We start from the raw sequence: 17071 nt of genomic DNA, 5'->3' as shown, positions 1-17071 counted from the left end.
CTCGATGAGCTCGATGACTGTACACCATCGATGTTTACGCGAGCGACGCATTACATCACATGCTTCTATTGTTTGATGATCGATTTCGAAAAAAAAAAAAACGATATTAAATATCTTTCAATCTTTGTCCAAGTTTTCGCCCGGTGACGCTATCCTGATACGGACACATCATAAAAACGCCACAGCATTGCCAGTGAGCACTTTAGTCATCCTAGACGATCGCTTCACACCGGAGAGATGCCATCCTTTCAGTGGGTAGCCCTTCGGTTACTTGTGCCGCTGTTGTTCGTCGGAAGTGAGTATACTGTGGCACAGTTTACTACAGTGTCACAAGCTCCGCGCAGTACGATCGGTGGCGTTGCCAGTCGTCCTGAGCGGCTGGACCGCAATCGGCTCAACCTCATCGAACGCACGATCGGCAGAAGCTGGTCAGCTCGTGATTCGGAGCAGTATCGACTGCCGAACGATACAATACCGGAAGCATACGTGCTGGAGCTGCGATCCGGCGGCGTCCACCTTGGAGACTTCAATTACAACGGTAGAGTTTCGGTGCGGATCCGTGCTCTGCGCACCACTCGCTCGATCGTTCTGCATTCCAGCGGAAGTCGTATAACAGGTGTGAGGCTACAGAACTCCGATCAGCTTCATCTGCCAATCGACCCGTACGTGGCGGATCCTGAGACGGAAACGATTACAATCACTACCAGTACTCAGTTGCTGCAAGGAGCCGTTTACCAGCTAATAATAGACTTTGAAAGTGTGCTCCGGGACGATGTCGTTGGTTTTTACCGCATCACCTACCCTGCTGATGAAGTGACCGGTGGCGTGCGTTATGGAGCCGTGACTCAGTTTCAAGCCGTCCATGCTCGAAGTGCGTTTCCTTGCTACGACGAACCCGGCCTGCGGGCACCGTTCACGATCTCCATTGAAAGTGGTTTCGACACGAAAGTGTACTCCAACATGCCGGTGGCATCGATTAAAATCATGTAAGTTTATGTAAATATCTTATTTCAATTAGTGTATTACTCATCTATTGTTTCGAAGACCAAAGGCCCTAACGAATGTCCAGAAATTCGAATAATCACGATAACATACGGTCGCACATTGCGCGTTTTTTTCCAAATTGTAGCGGCAATGGTATTAAACAAACGCGCTTCCGAACGACGCCAAGCATGCCAACCTATCTAGTGGCATTCGCCATCATCGACGGATTTGCTAGCGACCGAGTGATGCTGGTGGACTCGCAGGCACCTAGCATCAACATGGAGCTTCTGGCACCGGAGTCTTCGTCCGCTAGTGCCCGTTCGTTTGGATTGAATCGCGGAGCCGAAGTTATTCGGGTCCTGGAACGTCACTTCAACCAAACGTACGACCTCCCAAAGCTGGACCAGCTGGCCGTGCCCAATATGTACTTTGCCGCTATGGAAAATTGGGGACTTGTCACCTATGCCGAGCCGTTCTTGTTGTACGATGAGTCAACCGGCACGAACCGCGATAAGGAGAACGTCATCGCAACGATTGTGCATGAGTTCGTCCACCAGTTTTTGGGCAATCTCCTCACACCCCACTGGTGGTCGGATTTGTTTCTCAGCGAGGGGTTTGCCACATTCTACGAGTACTATCTGAGTGCTGAGGTACGAAACTTGAACGCAATTTCCGATCATTGAATTGATAAAGAAAGAAAAATTATTCTTTGTGCCCTTGCTACAGGTGGAGCCCAACATTCGCTTCAAAGACGCCTTTACAGTTGAGGCTCTGCAGACGGCACTGCTGGTGGACAGCGCCAGCACCATTCGCCCTCTGTCGTACTGGATTGACAAGCCTGCCGATATCGAGCGTATGTTTGACATCATTTCCTACCAAAAGGGTGGCAGCGTTTTGCGGATGATTCACCATGCGCTCGGCGAACGTGCCTTCCTCAAGGGTGTGCGCCATTACATACAAAACAAGTACGGTTATGCTTTCCGCAACTTCCTCAGCAACTGTGATTGATTTCTCCTTTCATCCTCCCATACTCAGCAAGGGGCGATCGGTTACACCGGACGATCTGTTCGAATCCTTGCAGTTCGCCGCAGCGGAAGATGTGGCACTTCCGCTCAGCCTCGACGTAGCGACCATAATGCATCCCTGGGTTTACCAACCGGGGTATCCTCTCGTGACGGTTCACTACCAATCCGGAGAGCTCGTCTTCCGGCAGGAGCGTTACACTACGAATGTCGACGAGGACAGTGCGGGTGATCGTAGCACTTGGTGGATTCCCATCACCTACCAAGTGTTGCTGGAGGGTGCTACGCCCAGCACCGACCAGCTGTGGTTACCCCAAGGAACCTCTCAAGCGTCGATCCTGGACGTTGCTCTACCTGACGGTGCCTCGATTCTTGTTAATCCTCAGCAAACTGGCTACTACCGAGTGAACTACGATACAGACCTTTGGCTTCGTCTCATTCGGCAAATGACCGTCTACCCTGTGGCACTACCGGCAGCATCACGTGGCCAGCTACTGGACGATGGTTGCAAGCTCTATTTCAGTGACCGCCTAGATGCCTCAATTTTCTTCAGTTTGCTCCAATACACCGGAGCCGAGGTCGACTCCATTCCGTGGAGGGTAGCGTTGTCAAACGACAATCTTGGGGCGCTACGAAACGCCCTCGTACCCGTTGCGTCATATTTTGACGCCTTTGCGGTAGGTTTCCTGCTAGTCGACGTGTCTGTTTGATGCCACTGTAAATTAATTCATGGGACCACCTTTCGATTCTTTTAGCGTTTCATCATGGCTCAAATCAGCAACATTTTTGAGCAACTAAAGTTTGATGACATCCCCGGGGAACCGCACGAATTCCAGCAGCTTCGAAGCACCGTTATCGAATGGAGCTGCCGGATGGGAGTGGTCGCCTGTCGAACGGAGGCACTTACTAGGATGCTTAGCGACTTTAGTAACACCGTTGCAGTACCCGACTACCTCAAGGAAAGTGTCTACTGCGGTGGAATGGTGTCTGCAACGCTTACGGACCTAACCAGCATTCTGACCCGAATGCAAGAGGCAACGAATCGCGCGGAACGGTCACAACTAATCGCGGCACTTGGCTGTGCGGAAAATGCCGACTTCCATGACACGTTCCTTCGATCTTTGTTCGAAAACGAGTCGAGCTACTTGCCTGGAGAGTGGTACGAAGTACTAACATCTGTCTACTCAAAGTCGGCTGTCGGGTTTGCAGCGTTCAATCGGTGGTTGACAAACTATCCCCTAGACATATTGCCAAGGTAGGCTTCTGCTGCACTCTAACTCTAATGTTGGGTGAACTCCATTAACGTTTGATACATTTTTGATGGTTTCAACTCTACATTTAGCGTTGCGAAACAAATGATTAAAGTGTTTTATTATTTTTGCTACTTTCGCCTGCAGATTTGGTACCGATCCAGCCTTTGCAAACATCGTGGTTGAAGTCACCCAACGCGAAGACAATGTGGAGCTACATTATGAGGTGAGCAGCGAATGGGATGAACATAGTACTTAAAAGACTTGTGTAATTCTTGGCTTCAGCCTGACTACATTCCACCATTATCATCATCCATGTGTGTTAACCATAAGGAACCATTACAAACGTCATTTGATCTGCGCCATAAGGGACAGTGGGCATCGCTGTATCAGCTTCATACGCCACAGTGCATCGTAAAAACAGAAGTTCAACGAAGCGATTATAATAATCCACGAACGACATTGAATAACTTAGTATTCCATGCGGAGTGTTTTTTTAGTAACATTAATTGTCAGCAAATCCATCAGCTCACTATGTGTTTAATGTTTTCATCACTACTTGTCCATTGAACCGCTGTCACAAAACCTTATATGATTCAATTTCTTTTCCTCCTGCAGCTGGTACAACTGTTTATGCAATTCCAGGCAGAGTGATGCAGCATTACAACTGGGGAAACTTGCAAAAGCGCTCAAAATACCAATAAAACAATGTCATGTGTGTGCTCTCGAGGCACTCACAATCAATTGTATCGTTTCCAATTTCTCTCGCTGATAACAAACATGCAGTGTTAACAGATACGAAGTGTGCCGAAGGGAAGCGGATCAATTGGTCGTAAAAGTGGGCAACGATTAGACTGTCGGGGTATTGCCACCTTCAATGGGACCTCTTCACCTTCAAATTCTCCCCGTCCAGCGATGTCATTTCGGATAGTGGCTACCGTGGCAAGGCAGAACAAGCAATCCAATGTGGAATTATCAGAAGTCTGCTTTCCGTTAGACTCTTGTTCGTCATCGTTTGGTGATAAGATATTGGCAACCCCATTGTTGTAAAACATTCCACTTGATATGCAAATATAGTAAATCGCCACCAATTTGTGTTATCGGTAGTACTCTTCGATTGAGCCTGCTGCCGGTCGGTTAGTATATATTCTTCCTTCCATACAATCGGCCTGCCAGTTGAAGAATGAAGCTGCAATCCGTCAGTTTATGTGCCATTTGGTTGGTGCTGCTTGCAACGGCAGCACCGCCGACCGTTGAGTCGAGGTCTGCGGGGAGGGCACGTGCATTTGACACGTTCCGGTTACCGAACAGCACCGTTCCGACGCACTACAGCCTATACCTGGACACCGATCTTCACGTTGGGATCTTCGAATACAGTGGTAATGTGCAGATTCGTATAAACGTGCTCGAGGCCACCGATCAGATTGTACTGCACAGTATGCGCAGTGTTATCACGCAGCTGATCTTACGTAACAGTGCAAATCTGGCGCTACCCGTGAAAGATGTTGATTATGATGTAGAGAAAGAGTTCCTGGTGATCACAACCAGTTCGGTACTGGCTCCGAACAGTGGCTCCTACACACTCGATATCGACTTCAACAACAGTATTGATCGCAACGATCAGTCCGGTTTCTATCGCTCGTCGTATGAAGATGACCAGGGAGTAACAAGGTGCGCGCAGCTGAAGTACTGAATTTTAGAGTGGAGTGTAACGTTGTTTTTCTTCAATTGTACAGGTATCTCGGATTGACGCAGTTTGAGTCGGTCGATGCGAGAACATCGTTCCCGTGTTATGACGAACCGGGCATAAAGACTACTTATTCCATTCGCATCGCCACCGGTACGAATTATCATGTACGATCGAACGCACCGATGCTTGGTATTCAGCTTCTACCGGATGGAAAGAAGCTGACCACTTTTGCTACAACTCCCCGCATGCAAACCTACCTTGTTGCCTGGCTAGTGTCCGATTTCGTGTACGAACGAGAAATTCTTAAGGAACCACAGCTGGCCATCGCGACCTGGGCCAAACCAGCTTCGTCGCACCTGCTCACGTACTCCGTCGACGCGTCAATGAAGTTCATTCGGGCGATGGAAGAGTATTTTGGGGAGCATTACAACATGAACAAGCTCGATAATGTTGCCATTAAGGACAGTGACTACGCAGCAGGAGCGATGGAGAACTGGGGTTTGGTGACATATCGGGAAACGTCCATTTACTTCGACCCGGATACGCAGGGCGAATCGCAGCAGGTAGGTGTAGTGACAATCATTGGTCACGAATTTACGCACCAGTTCTTCGGCAACCTGCTGGCTCCCAAGTGGTGGAGCTACCTATGGCTAAACGAGGGCTTTGCGCGGCTCTATCAGTACTACGTGGGCTCAATTGTAAGTAAAACTGTTTGCCCGATTCCGTCATTTGGCGTGGTGCCCTGAAACATTGATTGTATGACATTACACAGAGCCACCCCGAACTCAACCTGAGGGAAAGATTCGTGACGGGGCCATTACAGCGAGCATACACGCAAGACGCCCTGCTAAACGTTCGACCGATGACGTACTACACGGAAACACGCGCAGGTATCAGTAATCTGTTCGATCGGATTGCGTACGACAAGTCGGCCAGCGTCCTGCGCATGTTCAGCTACGCATTCGGAGAACTAACATTCCAGAAAGGACTTCGTTACTATGTACAGCAAAAGTAATGTCGCGAGTTTCTTGGTGGTGTTGCAGGTGCTTAAAAACATTTAATTTTCACTACTATTTGACAGTAAACTGAATGGCGTGGTGGAAGAGAGCAATCTTTTCGCAGCACTGGAGCAGGCTGTCAAAGAGGACGCCGTTCTGCCGCTGAGCATGTCGATGCACGACATCTTCCGATCGTGGTCCAACCAAGCCGGCGTACCGGAAGTGGAAGTTCGTCGCGATGGCGACGAGTTTTACTTCACCCAAAAGCGTTACTATGCGGAACCTCAGGAAGATCCATCGCAAAGTTCTTGGTGGATACCGATTTCGTTTACTACACCCAGTAACACTCAGTACGAAACCCGGGTCGCCTTTTGGATGCCACCGGATGTGTCAGAAGTGGCCTATACGATCCCATTAGCTGCCGGGGAGATCGTAGAGTTCAATTCTCAGGCGACCGGCTACTACCGGCTTAACTACGAACCAACGCTACTGAACCAGCTGATTGAAAGATTGCAAGAGGATCATCGCTCTATTGAACCGGCCGCACGTGCTCGATTGATAGATGACACACTACACATTGCTTACCGGACTGGCGAGAACTACGAGGCCGTTTTTGAGCTGCTGACCTATCTACGCCAGGAAGCAGACTACGCGCCGTGGATGGTTGCGTACGAAAACTTTAAAGAGCTACAGACTCTGCTCCGTCACGATGAGACAGCCTCGTCGCTGATGCAAACCTTTATTGCACAGTTGGCCACTCCACTGCTCGAACGTTTTGGCGTTTCCCGAAGAATGCGAGAATCTTCTTTCGATGAAGAGTTACGAGTGATCGCCATCGAAATGGCTTGTAGTGCCAGTGAATCTTGCAAAGATATCGCTCACGCAGCACGCAGACAAAGCGATAGTTATCATGATCCAGCCGAAGTTGCCCTTCAGTGCGTGACACTACGGCAGCTTAGCATCGATGACCGCCAGTCATTTGTAGCGCAACTGATGCACGCACTATCGACCGAACAGGATTCCTTCTCCCGCAAATACATCGAGGAAGTGCTTAGTTGCTCCGGCAAAGACAATGCAGTGGTGCTGGACACCCTAATGAGACGATTGCCCATGCTTAGTGAAACCGATCGAGCGACGGAATTGCGACGATTGATGCTCTACTCGGATGTGTCCGCCGAAGAGTTGATTCAGCTCATCAAGGACGGGCTTTCAAGCAGAAAACTGTAAGTTATTACTTTTTTTACTAGAAACCCTTAACCTCCAACTTCGGTGCATTTATTTACCACAGCAATACGAGCCCATCCATGCTGGCAATGATACTGCAGGATCTAGCTAGGTACATTACTGACTCGTCCGAAGCGAAACTGCTGCTCTCCGTCACGTCGCAATACACTCCCTTCATGGCTAGTGAAATCGAACAACAGCTTGCAGCAAACCGTCGCTGGATCGAACGAAACGTGGAACCTCTGAAAACGGTTTTGAGCCAAAGAGTCACAATCTAATCCGGCGGCTCACATCGGTGACGCTTTGCACAACACAAGTGTATGCAGATTGATAAGACATACCAATAAATATAGATTTCATCTACTAATACTACGACAGCCGACTAAAATGGTTGTAAACCAATCGTACTTTTGGCAGACGATGATATGCTATTTCTGGTTTATCATTTATTGCCACATACTATCTTTGGTGATCATCCTTATTTATTGAGTTGGGGCAAGTGGTACGATATTAGATAGTAGTTGTTCAATATCTATCATCGATTCGTCACAAAAACATGTTCATGAGTGTTATATAAAAAAAATGTTGTATTGAAAAAATTGGAAATGTTTAAGCCCGGTCCACACGTAACGATGCATCGTTTCAGATCCGCTATCGCTACGATGCACACATGTCTATCCACACGCACACATGTATGGAAATTGGTCCGAAATTAATACTCGACGCATTAGATTTTGTTGATCTGAAACGATGCATCGTAACGTGTGGACCGGGCTTTATACCAGGTAATGAAACTGTATACCAATTTGAATTTGGTTTGCAACTTATCTTTGAAGAGGTTAGACCATGTAGAGTTTTGTGCCTGAAAATAACGTTTTACGTGGCTCATTGCTTTTTTGCTACCTGCTGAAGAAAACTGCTATAGAATCGGATTAAATGCTTGTCGGAGCTTACGTTGATTATTCTCTTGGAAGATCTCAGTGCTAGAAGCGGATTAAAAAAAATCAAAATGGCGGTTTTGACATAACAAGCAAAGAGCGCCGGAGGACTCCAATAGACTTGTTATTGAGACAGAAAGATGTGGTGTATCACAAGCTTCTAAACCCTGGCGAAATCATTAACATAGATCCCTGATGACAACAAATGATTAATCTGAACCATGTATTGATGGAAAAACGACCAGAATTGGTCGTAACAATGCGCCTGGATACAAAGCAAAACTGGTTCAAGATACAATCAAACCACATGGCTGGGAACCCCCCATTTTCCTTGATGGGACACACATGGACTAAGCAGCACTTCGATTCCTACGAGGAACCCCAAATTGGATGACTAATTGGTTTGCTTCGAAAGACGAAGAATTCTTTCGGCGTGGCATCCAAAATTTAGCAAAAAGATGGGCGGAATATGTAATATGGGGATGGGCTAACGATGGCTAACGATGGGCTAACGTATATGGCGGATGGGCTAACGATGGCACATACTTTGAATGAAATAGAATTTTCTTTGGAAAAATTCCGATTTCATAGTCTTACACCTGTATTTCTAGTGTTAAACATAGTAAGTAAGTATGTTTGTATCGTTTGTATCGTACGAGGAGCAAAATGATGTACAGGGTGAGCAATTTAACATTTAACATGTAGCGGATTTTTTGGAATACTGCTGCATGTTGAAGAACATCAGAAAATCTACGTCATATCTTATAATGTTTATGCTAAATACCTGAAATATGTTGTTGAACTGATTCAAACGTGTTTTTCAGCAAACGCACGTGCTCCGAGGTATTCAAACGTAAACATGTATGCGCATCAACGACGGGAAAACCCGCCACCAACACGCTCTTACACGCAGTCAACAGGTTCTAGGGTTATTCCTTTGCACTCCCATCTCTCGTCCGCTAGTCTCGTTTTGTGTTTGAAAAATGAAGGTAGTTGTATCGTTGTTGCTGCTCCTATGGCCACTGTTCATAACGGGGCCAATGCATCAAGCTTTAGCCCAAAGAACACCACCGGGAAACACTGACAAAACATCACATATTGTAAAATATTTCACCTAAAAGCAATAGAGCTGTTTGCCGTAGAAACCGATGTATTATCGAATGCCTTTGCAGGTGCTTCTGGGATCGACTGGTTCAGGCGGACAGCGGCAGTTCCGTTGTGGTGGAGCCTACGTTGGCCGCAACGTGATCGTCGCCGGCGCACATTGCGTCACCGCCAAAAACCAGCCACCACTTGATACGGTGCGATTTGGCGCGGGATCGAACGATGAGCAACACTTTCGCATAGTCAACCACACATTGCACTACCGGTACAAACCGCAGTTTGAGTATCACAATATGGCCGTATTCTTTTTGGACGCAAGCCCAGAGGTGGTAACTAGCGGTAAATACAAACCGGCTTGCATACTCAAGCCACACATGAAAACTGGTACCGTGCAGATGGTCGGCGATGGATCGGACGGACGCGGATTATCCCTCCAGACAACGGAACTGGACGTGGTGCCGTCCGAGAAGTGCCACGAATACTACAATCCGATTCCTAAGCTCCGCTTCGGTGTGCTGCTGTGTTGCTTTTGTGCAATGAACTCAAACACATCGGAATGTTCCGTGAGTAGATGAACTGACGAGGGCGCTAAAACATGACCATGTTATGAAAATGTTGCTTTTACAATTAGAATATGCACAGTTCGCCACTGCAAGTGGTGCTAGCACGAAACGGTAAGAGCGTTCCGTTTCTGATCGGGCATAAATCGATCGGGAAGGCTTGTGGCTCGAAGAGTCCAGCCGTATTCACGCGCTATGGATCTTACTACGAGTGGCTAGAAACGGTCACTGAACTACAGCTTGGGGCAACAGGTAAAACGTGTAAAACATGCATGTGGAACGTTAATGCTAAGTCATGTTTTGCCTTACTCTTTTCTCAATGTTCCGATATTCTTTGTTGCAGATTGCTTTGGTCGTTACTAAGAAACCTGCAGGCGCAAGACCCTCCTTCTCCAGCATCTCGGTGAGGCGGGGATTCTTCATTGCAGTCCTGTTCATGTCCAGTACCTTCTTAATGGACGTGACGCTGACGAATGGTTGAATGGTTTTATTCGCCAATAATACTGTATTACATATCCGTTCTAATAAATTGAATATTAAAATCCAGAAATGGACAATCAGTTTAAATTGATCATCCGATCCGATCATCATGTGATGTGCGTTGGGTACCGAATGTAAACTCTTTGTGTTAACATTTTTTACAGGGGTTTTTCTTACAAACTGCTTCATTAATTGATCGTTGATCTGATCGGGAATCACTACATCAAACGCATAACTCCTCCGTTCCATGGTGGATTGGATAGAACCATTACCGCTTGACATGGCGCTGTAATTACCGTTAATTATAAAACCTATCTCGACCGACCGCAGTTGGTACTTTTTTTTCTTTTTTTCTAAAACACACAAATGTGCATTAACACCTAGCATGAGTAAAAACCGGATTTTGGAGTGCGTGCTTCAAACAAAAAACCGATAAACAGGCTAGGGTATTCAAGTTCGCACACACATGATTCATCCTATAAAGATGGTTCTGACGATGAATGATACGATCGTCGGCATCACGTTAAATCTTTCGTTTCAGCTCGCATCGGCGACACAAGTGTGCGTTTGAATGTACATTGCAACGTGCTTCAGTTCTTGGCGCGTTATAGAAACTAGTATCGTGTGAGCGGTGAGCAAGAGAAGTTCTTCTCAACCGGCGTAGGAAATCTGTCTCAACGAAATGGAACAATACAATCGTCCACTGAATCTGCTGCTTCTGCTGGTTGGGTTCATCAGCCTTCCTGCGATCGACAGTCGTATACAACCGGCTGAGCAAGTTTTTCCTACCGACATCAACACGGCAACGATTCCGACGATACGCAAGACGCTAAACGGTAAATAGGGCAAATGGAGCCTTTTCTCCTGCTTTAAGGATAACACTGCCGTTGTTTCTCACCAAGATTGTCATCTGCGCTACCACAAATACGGAGAGTTTTATCTCGTGTATCCCATCTATGGAGTTCCCGCCCGGCAAGGGGAATTCGCCCATATGGCCGCCATTGGATGGCGGAAGGCCGACGGTTCGCTGCAATTCGACTGTGGTGGTTCCCTGATTACAGCCCGACACGTACTAACTGCCGCCCATTGCGCACTCAACGATGATGGGTAGATCACCTGGATAGCGAATCATGACGCATTCCCGTTTCATGTTCTTTTATCTGTTTTTATTCTTATTCTAACAGCGAGCAACCCAGCGTGGTGCGCTTAGGCGTGATCAACATCACGGCCGGGCTGTACGATCCGCAGAACCAATTTTCCCAAGAGTACGCCATCGAAAGTTTCACGCGACATCCGGACCACAGCTTCCGTTCCGTGTATCACGATGTCGCAGTCATTCGCTTAGATCGGTCCGTAATCTTGACGAGTGCCGTCCTTCCTGGATGTCTTTGGACGAGCAGCACGGTACCGTTCCGACGGTTGGAGGCGACCGGTTTTGGACAAACAAGTTTCGGCGGTGAGCGGACACCGATTCTTCTAAAGGTGCAACTATCACCGGTGGAAACTGAGGCTTGCCGCAAGTTCTATCCTACGAGTGGTACCCGTCGAGAGGGTTTACTCGACAGTCAGATGTGTGCGTTCGACAACAAGATGGACACGTGCGGTGGAGATTCCGGCGGTCCACTGCAGATAAAACTGATGGCAAACAATCGACAAATTCCTTTCATTATTGGAATTACCTCGTTTGGCCGGTTCTGCGGAACAACCGCACCGGGCGTGTACACCAGGGTAGCTCCGTACGTTGAATGGATCCAGCGGGCAACGGGAGAGTCCTTCGACGTTCGAAGTACTGACTGGTTGTTAATGCCTTTACTAACAGAAAAACGATTAAGCGAGCTGGCTTTTTTCTACTTTCAGCCTGTTACGTACGCCATCTTAATCAGCGCGAAATCGAAGAAGCAATGGTTGCCAATCGGGCCGGCGATAAAGTGTTTATTGAGCCGGAGAAAAGTTACATGGATTTGGAAACCGTAGCCAAACACCGGGTATACCTTGGTTACAGCAGCACCGATGGCCGTATACAATGGAACTGCGGTGGTATTTTGATCAATGAGAATTACGTACTCACGGCGGCCCATTGCGATCGTTTCATACTCAACAAAACGCCTGACTACGTGAAGGTGGGCGATTTGGACATCATCAAAAACCATCCGCAAGGGCAAATCATAAAGATCGAACGATTTATCAAACATCCGAGTTACAGAGAAGGAGGTGCGCTGGAAAATGACATTGCACTGGTTAAGTTATTAACGAACGTAAAGTAATGATGAGAACACTTCGCGGACGACTATGCCAGTAACCCAAATACTTATACTGTTCTGCGTTTTTGCTAGGATACAAAAAAATGCAGTTCCAGCGTGTATACTGAACTCTGATGCCGTTGCTTTGCCGTTCTACGAAATGTCCGGCTTGGGACCATTCAATATGAACAATTTTGTCATGGACAACGAGCAGGGATCAAGCAGTAAGTTAGAAGTAATGCTAAATCAGCTTCCTATTTTATATTGCATGAATATTACTTAAGAATTGCAAACCGTACCTTCACAATCTCTAAAAATCCTTTCAAAGACAGTACACTAGTATTGACGAGGATGCGTGCCGATAGCTCACCCTGTAGAGGAGGGTCCAGCGACAAGTTAATTTGTACGAACAATCGTCAACCCCTTGTTCCTGGGACGTGTCGGGTGAGCAATGCAACATCCAACTAGTGTTTGATAACCTGAAGAAATGATGTGTACCACTATTTACAGATAGAACACGGTGGTCCGTTGGAACGAGAAATCTGGCATCATGACCGCTACTATGCCTATGTATTCGGGTTAACTGTGGCTGGAAGTGATTGTGGTTTCGGTACCGAAGCATATTACGTAAAAATTTCCTCACATATTCAATGGATCGAATCGATTGTGCTGGGGAGCACCACCAGAAAGAAGCGAAACATCATCCAAAGCAGAAGCAAACGACAACTATTGTTCCCATCATCTGGCGAAGAGTATAACGAATACAAACGCCAATCGTGTATTCTGTCGGATATGAGAAGAGGTATTTGCATGTCATACAATTCCTGCCCAAGGAAAAATATGGGTTCGACTATCACGATTTGCCAACATGGCGCCCAGCCAATTGTTTGCTGTGCCAATTCCAACTCGTTGACGCGACCAACGCGTTTAACTGCTAACACTGCTAGTAGTAATCCCAGTGGCCTACAACAGTCTGGTTATAAGCTAAACAGTTGTGTATCCTACTGGAGGCAGTATAAAAGAACACCGGCCGATGAGTATGAAAGCATTCCATCGGAGGGTCGTCCTGTGAGTGATGGAGAGTATCCTCACGGTGCTGCAATAGGTAGTGCGCAGCGGAACGAGTGGCCCTGCACCGGTGTACTGGTAAGCGATGTATACGTGCTAAGTGCTGCTAGTTGTTTGGCATTTGCACGTGATCCTCGTTCTGTGCGCTTTGGACAAAGCGGTTCGAATGACATTTTTGGAATCACGCAAACCATAACTCACCCCATGTGGGAACGAAGGATAGAATACCGTTATAACTTGGCATTGGTACGTTTGGACAATCGGGTGCAGTTCTCATCCACGAAACTTCCAGCTTGTGTTTGGCCCAATCTTGATATGGTTCCACTGAAATTGTACAGCTTGGGAAATGACAAACAAGGTACGTAGCCATTCCACACTATTTTTATGTCTTGTATAGCTAACGATTAGCAATATTTTCATTATAGGACGAATAAATGTGTATCCGAGAAGTGCAAAGTATAATGCGGATTGCCGCAGTCTCGCCAGCAATAGCTATTCTATTCTTGATCGCGAATCCGTTTGTATCGAGAACTACTATGCTACTAATACTGTGTGCTCCGATCAGGCGGGCAATCCTGTCGAAGGAATCGTGAAATACAACGGCACAAGCATTCCATTGGTCGTTGGAATAACATCGTACACCGTTGGTTGTCCATCGTATTCAAACGAAGACGAAACGATTACCATATTGTCGCGCCTTGGTGCTTACCAACAGTGGTTGAAGCAGAACATTGAGCGTTAGCGATGACGTCCAATGAGTGAGATATGTTTCGCAAGACCTCACAACACTCCATGCGGAAGCCATATTGCGGTAACTCTATCATTTACAGTATATTAACAGCTACGGTTTGCATCCGGTATTGATCTTTCCTTGGTAAAATGTGTATACACTTTGTAATTCATGTATCAATCGTAACATCAAAGATCAAAAATGATATCGGGCGTTGCCTTTTTTGAATAAATATTAAACAGCACTCCATATAAACGTTTCTTACTGTACCATCCGAAGGTTTACGAGTGAAACGTATAGAGAATCTTTATTAAATGGAAGTATTCCCTTACAATTAGCATTGAGATCCTCGTGAACACATCACCAATGACTAGCTCAGTGGTCTCAAACTCATATTTGCGTGTGGGCCGCATTGGAAAGTAACAGCTAGTCAGCGGGCCGCACCACATAAAGAAAATGTTTTACACTAAATTTTACGCACTTTGATGTGGTTTGGATTTGAAATAAATCGTATCGGTCACTTCTGGGCCGGCAGCTGAACCGACAAGAAGCATTTTCTGTGATTTTTTACTGACAATCCTGACTAGTATAACGTAATTATATACTCCGCGGACCGCGAGTTTGAGACCACTGGAATAGCTTGATACCCGAAACGATGAGTAAGAGGAACCACGATCCTCTACAACTACCTCGAGACCATTCTATTGCACTATGGCCATTCATCATCAACATCGACCCCGCCGATTGTTCCGTAAGTAAGCCACGTTAGTCCATTTCCATCGGGTTTATGCGACGACGGCAGCAAAACGTGACGCCACCAGGAACGCTTTCTATGTATCCCAAGAAACAGTTTCCAGTTCTGGCGTGGCCCAAAATCATACGGATTGCGGTATGTTTTATTCATCGCTGCCAAACGCTTCGTTTCGGACTTGTTTATGTGTGTCTCGATGCTGGTTTCGCCTCGGGTTATCAATGTACTATGCCACGCGGTCAGCGAACCCAGCGCGAAAAGTGTAGCCACGTTGATGAGGGCCATGAAAAGGATGATTCCGTGTAACGTTGTTGCCCAGTCATTACCACGTGGAACAGGAAGATCATGTTCGGCAGGTGCCATTCCGTCGTGTTCGTAATCGTTCATTTCAGTCTAAAGTCAATAACCAGCGATACCGAATGATGGATTTGAAGAAAAGAATCTCGTCATAGATAAATGCTCACTTACCACCGGTATGATATGGCCGGATAGGTTGAACCGCACTGGGTGCCCATGCAAGGGTTCTACTTCCTTCCAGCCGCCATTTTCTTCCAGAAACAAGACACCATAACCGAACTCGAAGCCAAACCCGATTATGAACAGTGTACCGATCGTGGTGTACAGCATGTACAAGAAAAAGTATCTATGATTTTGGTAACCGACGCAGTTGTTTAGCCATGCTGTAACAATGGAACAATGTAGAGAGGACCGATTATCTGCCATTAGCGAGCAGTTAAGTGAAACCTACGGCAATGGTGATCCATTTTAAGGACACATCGATTGCACACTGAACAGTGATGTGTACGAGGAGGTTTTGGAGCAATGCACTTTTTGCATATACTAACGGCTTCTGCGATAAGTTCTTTCTGTGTGAAAAGGTGCAACCATTGTGAGAAAATTTCGACTATAGCAGGTTTTAGTGGTAAATAGGCAGAGTAATTCGCACACCTCCGGCGGATATCCTGGTGATACTGAGGCAGCCTTGTAGAAATTGTAAGTCACATTTAGCAGCAGCCAATGACCGACAATGAGCAGAAGCCCTGTTACGTGACGATTTCTACTCCACCAGTACGGCAACCCTATCCAATAGCAAATGACTACCACGGCAGTTGTCAGACATACAACAGCAAACACAAAAAACTAGAGACAAGAGCGAAAAGTTGTTATGAGTATGGGCAGTTAAAACATTGGACGCATATTTTTACCGGTCCAAGAAGATGGGTAAAATTGTCCACAAACCAAAAAATAGGTTCCATTACAACATCCGACGCATATGACTGGTTCATGTGATGATTGTAGGTTAGCGAGCGGAATATTTGCTTACCATACCGCCAACGGAACCGCACCGTTTGCCTAAAAAACACAAGGTTGTATACTACCATCAAATATTCCCGTTTACCATTACATGAAACATGCTTACGAAATAGTTTTGGGAAGTTCCCGCACTCGCCACTGAATACGACTCATGCTTCACTCTCTTCCATATGCAGTCACGGTGCCTTTTCTATTCTAAAATCCAACAAGACTTCTAATAAAAGGTCGCATCACTTTCGATTTGTTTATATTTTGCTAAGATCCCAATGCTGAACGTGTTTACAAAACGAGAAAAACGTCAAAAAGCACCGTACAGAATTTGACAGATGGTTTGTGCGTGTGTGTGTGTTTCTGCTCTCTGACAGCTTTCAAACGTGCTTTTTTACCTCTCTGTTTCTCCGGTTTGATCCTAAATTGATTTTGAATTTAAATGGAAAACCCACCAGGGAGGTATAGAATCAGACTTAGTTGAGGCCCCGTTCCGCAGTGGTCGGTAACTCTTGCCGTTGTTACGCGGCTGGCTTGGGTTCGATTCCCGATACCGGCGTGGCAGAGGTGTTGGTGCGGGGCCAACAACCCCGCCCGAAAAAACACAACGTTGCAGTAAGCAACATAAGTTAAGATTGTCTCTGCTGCAGGGCAAGACGCTTCGATGACAAGAAGACCGAGAGCGGTTGTAATTGATAAGAAGAAGAAACACCTATCACGACAGAGAAGC

General features: G+C 46.6%; 5 protein-coding genes across 5 annotated transcripts; 4 read left to right on the top strand and 1 right to left on the bottom strand.

Annotated features, from left to right (window-relative positions):
* Positions 1 to 237: 237 nt before the first annotated feature.
* LOC128278949 (aminopeptidase Ey-like) lies at positions 238 to 3515 on the top strand. Its single transcript, XM_053017671.1, has 6 exons — positions 238 to 986; positions 1130 to 1634; positions 1711 to 1949; positions 2020 to 2683; positions 2762 to 3261; positions 3404 to 3515. The coding sequence occupies exons 1-6, from the start codon at positions 238 to 240 to the stop codon at positions 3513 to 3515; spliced, it is 2769 nt and encodes a 922-aa protein (XP_052873631.1).
* A 924-nt stretch (positions 3516 to 4439) lies between these two features.
* On the top strand, positions 4440 to 7481 carry LOC128278948 (glutamyl aminopeptidase-like). Its single transcript, XM_053017670.1, has 5 exons — positions 4440 to 4927; positions 4993 to 5644; positions 5719 to 5957; positions 6028 to 7167; positions 7233 to 7481. Exons 1-5 carry the CDS (start codon positions 4440 to 4442, stop codon positions 7444 to 7446), a joined length of 2733 nt encoding a protein of 910 aa, XP_052873630.1. The 3' UTR covers positions 7447 to 7481.
* Positions 7482 to 9092: 1611 nt separating this feature from the next.
* On the top strand, positions 9093 to 10238 carry LOC128268050 (serine protease snake-like). Its single transcript, XM_053005047.1, has 4 exons — positions 9093 to 9206; positions 9279 to 9773; positions 9842 to 10022; positions 10114 to 10238. The coding sequence occupies exons 1-4, from the start codon at positions 9147 to 9149 to the stop codon at positions 10131 to 10133; spliced, it is 756 nt and encodes a 251-aa protein (XP_052861007.1). The 5' UTR covers positions 9093 to 9146; the 3' UTR covers positions 10134 to 10238.
* A 694-nt stretch (positions 10239 to 10932) lies between these two features.
* Positions 10933 to 14510, top strand: LOC128277423 (uncharacterized). The gene is made up of 8 exons (XM_053015876.1): positions 10933 to 11086; positions 11153 to 11357; positions 11435 to 12036; positions 12108 to 12510; positions 12584 to 12714; positions 12819 to 12934; positions 13001 to 13916; positions 13984 to 14510. The coding sequence occupies exons 1-8, from the start codon at positions 10933 to 10935 to the stop codon at positions 14298 to 14300; spliced, it is 2844 nt and encodes a 947-aa protein (XP_052871836.1). The 3' UTR covers positions 14301 to 14510.
* A 181-nt stretch (positions 14511 to 14691) lies between these two features.
* On the bottom strand, positions 14692 to 16585 carry LOC128267346 (palmitoyltransferase ZDHHC16). Its single transcript, XM_053004159.1, has 6 exons — positions 16460 to 16585; positions 16245 to 16392; positions 15988 to 16179; positions 15788 to 15905; positions 15508 to 15719; positions 14692 to 15432 (listed from the first exon to the last, which is right to left on the bottom strand). Exons 1-6 carry the CDS (start codon positions 16504 to 16506, stop codon positions 14998 to 15000), a joined length of 1152 nt encoding a protein of 383 aa, XP_052860119.1. The 5' UTR covers positions 16507 to 16585; the 3' UTR covers positions 14692 to 14997.
* Positions 16586 to 17071: the final 486 nt, after the last annotated feature.

Source organism: Anopheles cruzii, chromosome 2 (assembly GCF_943734635.1).
Source record: "Anopheles cruzii chromosome 2, idAnoCruzAS_RS32_06, whole genome shotgun sequence".
In the NCBI taxonomy this organism is placed as follows: domain Eukaryota; kingdom Metazoa; phylum Arthropoda; class Insecta; order Diptera; family Culicidae; genus Anopheles; species Anopheles cruzii.
Note: the sequence above shows the minus strand (reverse complement) of the source record. Positions and strands in the feature narration are given on the sequence as shown.